This window comes from Berghia stephanieae, chromosome 8, assembly GCF_034508935.2.
Source record: "Berghia stephanieae isolate SIO BIC M18660-M18661 chromosome 8, UCSD_Bste_1.3, whole genome shotgun sequence".
Taxonomy (NCBI): domain Eukaryota; kingdom Metazoa; phylum Mollusca; class Gastropoda; order Nudibranchia; family Aeolidiidae; genus Berghia; species Berghia stephanieae.
Genome location: NC_088367.1, coordinates 24,853,323 through 24,866,013, shown reverse-complemented (window position 1 = coordinate 24,866,013; position 12,691 = coordinate 24,853,323). Strand labels below are relative to the sequence as shown.

General features: G+C 34.8%; 1 protein-coding gene across 1 annotated transcript in view; it reads right to left on the bottom strand.

Annotated features, from left to right (window-relative positions):
* Positions 1-7,855, bottom strand: part of LOC144977818 (uncharacterized) — an 11,446-nt gene extending 3,591 nt beyond the window's left edge. Inside the window, exons 1-2 of the mRNA XM_078923213.1 lie at positions 7,596-7,855; positions 3,560-3,759 (exon numbers count right to left, since the gene is read on the bottom strand). Of these exons, the coding sequence (XP_078779339.1) occupies positions 3,560-3,748 (189 nt within the window). The 5' untranslated portion in view covers positions 3,749-3,759; positions 7,596-7,855. The remainder of the gene's footprint in view (positions 1-3,559; positions 3,760-7,595) is intronic.
* Positions 7,856-12,691: the final 4,836 nt, after the last annotated feature.

Sequence of the window (12,691 nt, the reverse complement as noted above, 5' to 3'; positions counted from 1 at the left end):
TAGCGGAAGAGTAGCGTCCCTTGACTGGACGTCACCTTACAGAGGACATTTCTAATCGGCGTTCATAAAAAAAAACACCTTACAGAGAGAACGTCAATTTGGTTTTGAGCATGCGTCTCTTTCGTCCTCGCGGAAGCGAGAAAGCCTCACTTTCACTGAGTAACCTCTTTGCTTCCTTCTCTGGCACCTGGGCCCGTTTTTTTTGTTTTTTTTTTTTATTTTTTTATTTTTTTTTTTTTTATGAACGCCGATAAGAGATTTGTCACTGACTGTATTCAAGGACGAAAAAAAGCGGGTTTCATGTAAGCTGACCAAGCAAGTCCTAGTCTAAAATCACGGCACATTCGGACTAAGTTTAGCCAAATTCTCGTCATTTAGTAAGATCGGACTTCAAGTTTAGTCTGAGACTAGTTACTAGTTGTGAGTCTATGTGGTCTAGTGTTATGGCACTCGCTTTCGGATCGGAAGGTCCCGGGTTCGAGCCTCGCTCGGCCCATAGTTGAGTCCTTGGAAAAGGATCTTTACTCACATTCTCTCACCGTACTCAGGTGTAAAATTAGTACCTGGCCGTTGTCTCTATCCGAATAAAAATGTGATATCGCCTAACAAGCGTCATGTAACGTTCTACATGTTAAGTATTGCTGTTGACCAGGGAAACCTTGTAAAGCGCTTTGAGCACGTTTAGTGAACATTGCGCTTTATAAAAGCTCAATCTCTTTAGGATACATCATAGCGTCGACAAGATAGCAGCTATTTTTATATTGAGAGAGCTTCGATTCGGAAGGAAAATACGTGTCCTGTTGGTATTGAGACTGGCTATTTAAGAAAAAAAATGTAAGAGAAGTGCAGGTCGTCGAAAGCACATACTTTTGTGAGTAAAAACTTTTTAAAAATGTCTAGTTTACCATCCAGCGAAATCAATTAACACCGTTCCGTCCAAAACAGAGACAGTCAGGGAAAAGGGGGGAAATGATTTTGGGAGGTTGAAAAGCAAAGCTGGAGACAGATTATAGATATTCTGTTTCTACAGGGTCCAACATTCCCTCACATTTAGGGTAATTCAACCTATCCCGTATCACGGTGTTTTAAAACGCCATAAAAAAATCAAAAGCATACATTTCCTGTAAAATAAATTAATAAAATCATAAATAAATTGAAAAACCACTAAATATCATTGTATCCCATCTTCGTTTTGTTGGAGGAAGAGAATAATTTTTATCGATTATTTCCCTTTAATAAAGACGAAGAAGAAAATATTCTGAGTTATGCTAATTTAAAACGCCTATAATTATTTTATTTTTGTTTGTTTGTTTGTTTGTTTGTCTGTTTTGTTTTGTTTTGCGATGGACGGATTGGGTTTGATATTAATTAATGAGAGGCTTAGAACATGGTTTTGTTTCATTATAATAAAATCTAGCTAGGTACCAAAACACAACATTTTCTGGATTATATCAATTACTTTATTTGTGTGTCTAGTCTTGATCTTTTATGAGACCTACTACTTATGACATTTCCGACACCGTGTATTGCAATTTTGACACCGCGTTGTGGCAATTATGTAACACACCTTGTGACAAATGTGAAATCCCTTGTAACTGTTGTGTCACACCTTGTGACATTCTGACACTACTTGTGACACACCTTGTGACAATTCTGACACTACTTGTGACACCCCTTATGAAAACTGTGACATCCCTAGTGACAACTGTGATACCCCTGTGACATTTGTCACCACTTGCGACAGAAAATGTTTGACACAACAAAAATTGATAACTTTGCAATATCTTTATTACAAAGTTATCTAAAACGTACAAAAATGATGCTGAATTTTATTGAGTTTTGTTTCGTGTTAATTTTCCATTAGGCCTACTATTTCATATTATGTACAATTCATGAAAGAAAAAGTAATTATTTTTATAATAACACCATTTACTTTACTGCTAAAGTCGTTTCCTTAAAGAGCTAATTGAAGTATTCTAAAACGCTAAACGGAACAAAATTGTAGATAATTTCTGCTAATTTGATACCTCATCCACTGCGTTAATCCATCGACAAGCTATCTCAATCAACAATCCTACACTTCTTTGTCAACACCTCGTACCTCACGAAGCTTACATTTCCATAATCTGAACGCGTTTACTTAAAACACATTTTATCTGCCTTAGTGATACTAACTTGCTGGATGCTGTGGACTGTAAAAAGTTATAAACAAAAATGAATAAGGAAGCTTAAAAAAAAAAGAACGAAACACTAAAATACACGGGATGTTTTGGGCTAAGTCGTCTCTTCAACCATAAAAAAAAGAATAAAAACGTTAATATATCATTTAAAATCCAAGAAGACGGCAGATAATTATTTGGAACGAAGTGCCAAATATTTTTCTGCTGTCTCTAGATTTTAAAACGAGTCTTAAGCCCGAAAGGTTCCCTATTTTTTTGGTATTTTGATTTTTTCCCAAGCTAATATTTATATTATCCATTTTTGTGGATTATAATTTATCTATTTTAATTTAATCAACTCCAAAATTTATCAGATTCACTGGATGAGTCACATATGTATCCCACGTTGACAAAACGGTATAAACCAAGTGCTGGAAATTGTATTTATTTACAGTCAAATAATCTATAAAATTTGGGGAAAATTTCAATTCATTATAGTGGAGAATATTAACAATTTTATACGTTGCACACACTCAAACTTTTATATATCATCTTATTTTGATTTTAAATTAATTTTTCGGGGTATAATTTATCCAGACATATTACCGTTTTCGGATGGTGTGTTACATATGTGACTTAGCGTCTCAAAACGTATTATGATTGGGTGACTATGATACTAAACCACTAAAATCTCCAGAGAAGTCGTCAAGGAATTCTCCGACTCAAAGGAAGTATTCAAGGAAGTCTTCAAGGAATTCTCTAAGGAAGTCTTCAAAGAAGTATTCAAGGAAATCTTCAGGGAATTCTCCAAGAAAGTCTTCAAGGAAATCGTCAAGGAAGTCTCCGAGGAAGTCTTCAAGGAAGGCTTCGAGTAAGTCTCTCATGAAGTCTCCAAGGAAGTCTCCGAGGAAGTCTTCAAGGAAGGCTTCGAGTAAGTCTCCAATGAAGTTTTCAAGGAAATATCCAAGGAAGTCTTCAATGAAGTCTTCTTGAAGTCTTCAAGGAAGTTTTCAAGGAAGTCTTCGAGGAAGTCTCTAATGAAGGCTCCAAGGAAGTCTTTAATGAAGTCTTCGAGGAAGTCTACAAGGACGTTTTCAAGGAAGTCTTCAAGGAGGCCTTCCAGAAAGTCTCTAATGAAGACTCCAAGGAAGTCTCCAAGGAAGTTTTCAGGAATTCTTCGAGGAAGTCTCCTAAGAAGTTTTCAAGGAAGTCTCCAAGGAAGTCTTCAAGGAAGTCTCCAAGAAACTATTCAAGAAAATCCCAGTTATGTGACTTTTCGGCATGAGCGTCACTTTAATCGATCAATATTTGAAGGATTAGTTTTCTGATCAAAATGTTACAACGTGTTTTTCTTAATGCGGCATAATAGCCGTTATCCTTGAGATAAGTGTTATACTAACATGAACAGCGTTGTAACTTTTACTGTAAAATGTTGTTGTGTAAATTGTCTGTTGTGGCTGACAGCATTCATTTGGAATTCGAGGTGTACATTCACCGGTCTTCGTTAGTTTCGGCAATGACTGAGCGTTGACAGAAACGACGAGACTTGCCATAAAACAAGTGACAACAAGGGGACAGTGAGATATCATTTTTGGTGGATCTAAGGAAATAAAATCAAGAAATATTGGGTATTTAACACACGATGTTATATTTTTGTAAAAATAACGATGAGTATTGAATTGTAAGCTTCAATTAATAAGACGAAAACAGATACTATGGACGTTTCGGGTATCCCCTTTATCCACAAAACACGATGATTGAAACAGAAAGGACGAATGAGATATGTGTGAATGGCGTAGTTAAGATGAATAAAGAAACACAATGATGATGGACCAGGAAATAGAATGCCCCTTTGTAAGGAAGTACGAATTAAATTATTTTTGAATGTTAATTACTACGATGATTTTTCTTGAAAAGTGTAACGTCAAATTTCCAATTGAACTTTGGCATAGTGTTCAATCATCATCATCATCATCATCATCATCATCATCATCATCATCATCATCATCATCATCATCATCGTCGTCGTCGTCATCATCATCATCATTATCATCATTATTATTATTATTATTATTATTATTAGTAGTAGTAGTAGTAGTAGTAGTAGTAGTAGTAGTAGTAGTAGTAGTAGTAGTAGTAGTAGTAGTAGTAGTAGTAGTAGTATCACTATTATTATTATTATTATTATTATTATTATTATTATTATTATTAATATTATTTATTATTATTATTATTATTATTATTATTATTATAAGTAGTAGTAGTAGTAGTAGTAGTAGTAGTAGTAGTAGTAGTAGTAGTAGTAGTAGTAGTAGTAGTAGTAGTAGTAGTAGTAGTAGTAGTAGTAGTAGTAGTAGTAGTAGTAGTAGTAGTAGTAGTAGTAGTAGCAGTAGGAGTAGTAAATTATTGAGTAATTGCCATTAATAATTTTAGCACGTACCAATATTCTATCTGAACGAATAATACACTGAATTACATATAAATACTTCTAAATAATGTCACGATTTTTATTACAATCATTGAAGATTTATATTTGTAATGTTAGCTACACATGTGCATTGACGTTATATTACATAACACATACCCCGCGGTTTTATGCATTTAAAAAATGAAATATATGCATCAAGATTAGATAATATGCATGCAAAAGGGTAAAATATTTTGAAAAAAAAATTGAAAGTTACTCGTCCTAATAATTATTTGCGAGCATGTCCAATTTAAATAATTGAAAGATAAAGTTACTTTCAACTTGCAGACCTACAGTCGACTGTGCATGAGGCAGTGTATGAATAAAATATACACCTTCTTGTCCCAAACATCTATAGATTCTAGCAGTGTGAATATTTTATATTATATTTTTATATTATATATTGCCTAAGACTAGCCATATAAGATATTATGTTAAGGATTTTTAAAATATATTGAATACTTAACAACTTAAATGAAACTGCAACTAAAAAGAAAAAAAATCCCTTTAATTCAAGTTATAAAAAGGGAGGGGTATTATTATCATATCATAAAAACCGACACCTTGGCCATTTTTTTTATGAACCCCGACTAGCGCATAGTCTCTGACTTTGGTCAAATTGGATTTTATGTGAGCTGACCAAGCAAGTCCCTGTCTAAAATCACGGCACATTCGGACTAAGTTTGGTCAAGTTTTAGTCATTTACTAAGGTGGGACTTCGTTTTGTCTGGACTAGTTACTACTAGGATACATCACAGCGATAACAAGATAGCAGCTATTTTTATATTGAGAGAGCATCGATTCGATTCGGAAGAAAATACGTCGGTTACGAAAGACGGAGGCAAAAAGTGTTCTGTTGTTATTGACACTGGCTTCTAAAACTTGTAAGACAAGTGTAGATCGTCGATAGTACATATTGTGTGAGATAAACAACAATGTGAAATTGAATGTAAGCTTCAATTTAATTACGAAAACAGATAGAATGGATGTTTCGGGTATCCTCTTTATCAACAAACAGGATGAATGAAAAATACAGATGAATGAGACTGTAGTGTTTCATTCATCCTGTTTGTTGATAAAGGGGAAACCCGAAACGTCCATTCTATCTGTTTTCGTAATTAAATTGAAGCTTACATTCAATTTCAGATTGTTATTTTTTTCTTCGAGCTTCGAGTCGCAACATTTACATATTTTGTGAGTAAAAACTCTTAAAAAACGGAATCTAATCGGCTCGCGAGTTGTGAGTGAACGAAGACTCAAATTGATCTTATTTGATCACTTCAAAGAACAACCATCTCGTGGGGAGATCAGTAACCGTAATTACAACAGAATTTACTGTGTATGATATTGTTAATGTAAACATGTAGGTACTCATCCCAGACCCTTCTTTTTTATATACTGTAAAGAAGAAAAATCCCAAGCCATGGTACTGTAACAGGCGCAAAAAAAAATCGGCTTTACGTGTCTCTAACAATTATGTCGAGTGTTCATGCCAATAGGGTTCAACAGTCGTGACATCACTTCCCTTGTAATGACGCATAGTAACTTAGTAACTGGTTCTAAACTATCGGAACAATGGCGGACGTCCTTATGAAATACTTCTCCGACGAGCATAAAAGTGTATCCAGAGGAGAAAAACATTAAATATCTTATCATTTTTGTTTTACCTTTATACATTCTGATCACATGACATGTGAAAAAGTTCACGCCAGTATGAAGAATAAAAAGTACCGATTTTCATAGTTTAGAACCAAGCTGCTGGTTGTTGGGCGGACGTGACATCAGACTATTGAATCCTATTATCATTAAAATTCATCAGAAGGTTGTGAAGATATCAACGTCAACGCGTGTGAGCTGGTTGTGGAACGGACTGTAGTAATTATATAGATAGTTCGTGATGACATCACTCAGGCCTTTGTTATTGTTTTTGCCATCCGCGTTTGTGAGTTGTTCTCACTAAACTGTATTAACCCGACTATAAAAGTTCATGGTTACACAGAGTTTGTGTGTTGATCCGTTATACTTCCGGATGGCAATGTTGTGAACTCCTTGGCCAAGCTCATTCTATCTATACGTTTACGATGGCTACGATCAAAATCAGGTCGTGTCAAGTTGGTAAACATCCTCTCGCTCATAATATTAATATGTAATACAATTGGATTCAGTAGTCTGATGTCACGCCGCCCGGCAACGGCGGCCATCTTGGTTCTAAACAAAGAAAATCATTACTTTTTATTCTTCATGCTGGCTAGAACTTTTCATATGCCTTGTGATCAAAATGTGTAAAAGTCAAAACAAGATCAAATTTATGGGTTTTTCCCTCTGGATACGCTTTTATGCTCGCCGGAGAAATATTTCATACGGGCGTCCGCCATTGTTCCGATAGTTTAGAGCCAGTGTAACTAAGTTACCATGCGTCATTAGGAAGGAAGTGACGTTACGACTGTTGAAGAGTATTGACATTTGGCACTGGCTTTCGCAACTTTCTACATTCAGTTGGGCGATTTCTTCTCACTAAATTCTCTCGGACTATGATCTTTTTGTGTATTTGAACGATGGACATAGTGGGCAGAAATGATGTGTCTTATATTTAAACACATGCATTCAATTCTCAAATGCCATGTTTACCGACTTGCCATTGAACATCCCACATGTGAAAGGAAACCCTAAATTTCATGTATCCATATTTTCATTTTAGTCTCCGGAAATATGGGCTCGTTTTCATGAACACGGACTAGCGCTTAGCAAGAGACTAGCTTGTCAGAGACTAGAAAACGTTCATGTAATCCGATTTTTAGTCACTTGCTTCGCTTAGGTTTAAAACTAGAAAGTCATTTACTAGAAAAGTAAACAACTAAATATAGCCCGTGTTCTTGAAAACGAGCCTTGGTGTAAAACTGACAACATTGTGGAAAATAAACACACTAATTCAGAATTTCTATCATTGTCATTTCATCCACACTACTTACCACGCGAATTTAGTGTCTTCAACACTGTTGTTGTTGTTGTTGTTGTTGTTTATAATCCACCGAGCTCCAAAAGCGAAACAAACTCTGGAAGAATACACGTCGCGACTATTACTCGCGTATCCGGACAGCCCCTAAATAAATGCCGGCAATTTCAACCACTGGCAACACGCTTCAATTCAAGCTGTCTCCAAAGTCACAGCAAGACTCGTCATTTCAACGCCCTTTACCTGTGTTAATGTAACCTACATATCAATCTGTAAACAACAGATTTCCAACTACGAGCAAAAAACAATAACAAAGACCTGAGTTACGTCATCTTCGAACTATCTATATGATTGTAGGCTGTTATTAAAGTAACCAACTCTTGTGACTAGTGTGTTGTATTTGTTCGAGTCTTTTGTATTGGGACGAAAAGGACTCTACAGGTGATAAAACCTGGTTAATGCTTGACCTGTTGCGTGGTGGATATAAGAAGCCAGCCAATGTAACCGACAAAAATAGAAGGCTACATTTAACCGTTGATTTCTTGGTATTGTGACGTCGCGGTAATTCTAGCATATCCGGCATTTGGGTTGATTGATTTTAGTTGAAGTATCGAAGTAAATTGGATGGGTGATATTTGTGTATAGATAGTTCGAAGATGACGTCACTCATGTCTTTGTTATTGTTTTTTGCCATCCGCGTTTATGAGTAATGCTCACTGAACTGTATTAACCCGACTATAAACGTTCATGGATACACACTGTTTTGTGTGTTGGTCCGTTATACTTCCGGATGGCAATGTTATGAGCTTCTTAGCCAAGCGCATACTATCTATACGTTGAATCCCATTTTAGATGAAATTGTACAGAAACAAGAATGGGCATGATCTATATTAACTTTCCATGTGCTCGAGGTCATTGGTCACATTGCAAAATGTGCTCAAAGCGACCTACATAGTGAAAAGTGTTCACAGAATTTAAACTATCTAACATCACGATCGGGCATTGTGTTCAGCTTGACACATGGATCTGTTTACAATTTTCATAAACAAAGCAGCGTGTTTATATTTAGTCAGAAATGTCCAATCGTTGGACAGCAACAGATCACGTGATTGATGACTCGATTGGACGAAAACATGAATATAGATCGCTCCCATTAGCAATGTGTCTATCGGCTAGACGTTAATTTATTCAGTGTCATACTTGGGCGTTCTCGTAATTACAGCAGATCTTGATGGAATAAATTATCAAGGCACAGCTGTGAGAAAATATGTATTGAGTTATTTAAAATTTCGAGAAGGGTAGGAGGGATTTGAAATATATCACTACAATGGTGAGTGTGTTCATTAATATGCAAACTTATGACAACAAACAAATGTGCTGCACTCATATCTACAACTTCGTACAAAACGACAGAATATAAACATTGAATATTATAGTAAAGCCTTTCATCGTGTCACTGCAGAGATAAGGCTATGTGTAAATAAGACAATGCAGGAACTTAAAGTGTCGCAAAATGCCACACGGCTTTTAAAATACAATACATTAGATTTATTATCATATGATATTCAATAACCTGCGTTCAGATAATGAAAATATATTTTGACCTTACTTGACCCTACTACAGACACCTACGAGATTACGTCATTTATCGGTGATGGACACACATCCCCTATGTGTAACACTGAATGATTGCATCTATCTGGTGTGTACTCACATTCCACCTCATCACAACTTGACAAACAGCAATATCGATCAACGTGGAATAGAGTGTCTCTTGAAACAGTCTCTATCGGACATACACAAACACACAAACAATTACATCACTGGCCAATACGAACTCTCTGTCATCACATGACTGAGTAAACAAATTTCTTTTGACTTGCTGGATAAGTCAAACGTCATGTAATTCAGGATATCACACACTGGTAATTCGTGAATTTGTATAATTTCATATAAAACGGGATTCAATGTATACATAGACACCCACAAATATCACCCATACTATTTACTTGGATACTTCAACTAAAATCATCGAGGAGAATCGACCCAGATGCCGGAGATGCTTGGATTACAGCGACGTCACAAGACCAAGAAACCAACGTTTAAATGTAGCCTATATTTTCGTCTGTTACATTGGCAGGATTCTTATATCCACCACCCAACAGGTCAAGATTACTTTTGCCACCTGTAGAGTCATTTTCGTCCCAATACAAAAGACTCGAACAAATACAACACACTAGTCACAAGAGTTGGTTACTTTAGTAACATCCTACAATCATATACTGTGTTAGATTTTATTTTACTTGTTTATTCACACTATATTAAATGTGAATACGTCGGACAGACTAATGAATGCTTATTTATTAAAGACTAAATATTTTGAAGTGAAGATATGATGGTGATAATCCGACAACATTTACAGAAGAATAAGTTTATATTAATTAAGAATGATAATGGTGAATTTATGAAAGTTGAGCTATTCAGTAACCACAACACACACGACAATGCAATACATTGGTGCAAACACTTCAACTCTTATAGTTGATACCCTTTTTATAACACGAAAGTTCATTTCTAAATGGAGACAATAACTTAACTACCAAAATTAATATTAAAGGGTGAATCATTATCATGAAGGACTGATAACAGAGAAACGTATTACCTCTGATGGATTACCATAAAGCAAGATATTGACTTCAATTTAGTAATAAACAACACCCTGATGACTTAAATAAAAGGTTAAAAATTGAAACATCAACACTGAACAATGAATGATAAAAACTTCGACTTGAATTTTATAATGATGACAATGATATTATTATGATATATTCTTAAATATAGTTCTTCATTACTAATTTAACTATAACCCTTCGAATATGGATCTAGATTTCTATAATAATATATTATTTGCACCACATATTATAAGTTGGAATAATGTAATAATATTGTTTAAATGGAATCATACAATATAAGGAAATACAGGGTATTGGTTTTAATATGACAGTAAATGAAACATAAATCGAAGCTGAGATTACAGCCAATGTCATATAGAGTTGAAATTGAGATTGAATAAGACAATGTGGGTATATCACATATGAGATTTGAACCATCCTTTTTCAAAGAAGAATATGTGTACGTGCAGGAAGATTACGAGAATTAAACACTTTTATTGCAAAGAAGATGGAGTGTAAGGTGACAGGATAATATGTTGAACTTTTAATTAATTGATATCTTACTGTCGATGTTGTAATTGTATGTATAACCTATATATATATATATATATATATATATATATATATATATATATATATATATATATATATATATATATCTATCTATCTATATTATATATATATATATATATATATATATATATATATATATATATATATATATACATGTGTGTGTGTGTGTGTGTGTTTTTAAATCATCTTTGGTATTAGTGAATTTCAAGTTTAAACTTTTAAAATATTTAACTGGTATAAGTGTTGTCATTTTGATCAACTATGTCTTGCATTTTATTATATAATTTTAGTGGGGCGTTACTTAAGTACGTCTAATCTCTTACTGATTTTTAAAAAATTGAGATTGTTTTAAAGTTAATTTAAATTCTAAGAAAGGAGCGTATGTATGAGATTTTTTTTTTAAATTATGCCCTTCCGCCACGACAACATAAGATATCGTCGCCTAGGCATTCCATGAAGGAATATTGATAATTCATCAAACAAGATGTCTGATGTCAACAGGAATCACCCATGTTGTCCAAGTGAGCAAATCGGGGGTTAATAATCTTGCCCAAGGAAAAAACGAAAGTCCCTGAAGCGGGGCTCGAACCCGGGACCTTCCGGGTCACAGTGCAATGCTTTAAACACTCGGCCACTTCGCCCCCATGTATGAGAAAAAGCTTATGTAAAAAGGTTACACAAAAATTCTAGTAAGTAGAAAATGATCGATTATTCCAGCAAATGGGTTTAGTGATTTCATAATGCAGGTAATTCAGTAAAACTTGGTCAGTTAAGAAAGATACGTTTGGAACAGTTTTACGTTCAAGTTAGTGGACCGGTTATCGTGTTGAGTACTAGTCAGCCAAGCTGTTCTTAATTGAATCAATCTTTTCTTAATTCGTTTTGGGGTTGTTTGTGCATGATAAACTGACATTTATCAAAATAATATTATATATATGGGTGTGCAGTGCAGTCTTTCTTGTTTTGTTTTGTTTTTGTTTGGTCTTTTTTATCTTCAACAGTTTCATCTAAGATAATATTACGGGCCAAGAAATTGACATGACTTACAACTGCCAAAAGGCGTATTTTGCGGTTCGAGTTCAGCATATCGTATATGTATAAGTACCTACATTTTGCATATCTCACAGTTTTTGCCCTCCATATTTTTACAATAGCTTTTTAAATATGGAATCATCTCGTTCTTAACGTGTCTCATTATTTTGAACACAGTGACAAAAATCAATTTTTTTCTGCTTTTATTGTTCTGTGTATATGCTTGATTGTGTTGTTATTATTATTATTATTATTATTATTATTATTATTATTATTATTATTATTATTATTATTATTATTATTATTATTATTATTATTATTATTATTATTATTACTATCAATACCATCATCATCATCATCATCATCATCATCATCATCATCATCATCATCATCATCATCACGTTTTTTGCTTTTATTGTTCTGTAGCTCTTGCAGCTGTTTGGGTCTTTCCCAGGTTTAGGTAGTGTTATCACTCTTGCCTTTTGCCACAGCTTTGGTAATGTGCACGATTCAACACAGTTGTTGATACGAGTTAGTAACCACGTTATTGACGAGGGACAGAAATGCTTACTATTTCTGCGGTGATGCCATCTAGACCAGCCGCTTTACCGGGTTGGGAGTGTTCAAGAGCTGATTCCAATTCTTCGATGCAGAAAGGGTCTACTTCCTGTTCACTTCCTTGGGCTATCTTTTCCAATGTTTTCATAACACACACACACACACACACACACACACACACACAAACACGCGCGCGCGCGCGCGATGGCCGGATGCAAAGCTCGTGTCTTGTTAGCATTAGTGCTGGGATTACCCGCCCAAATCATTACCCGGGTAA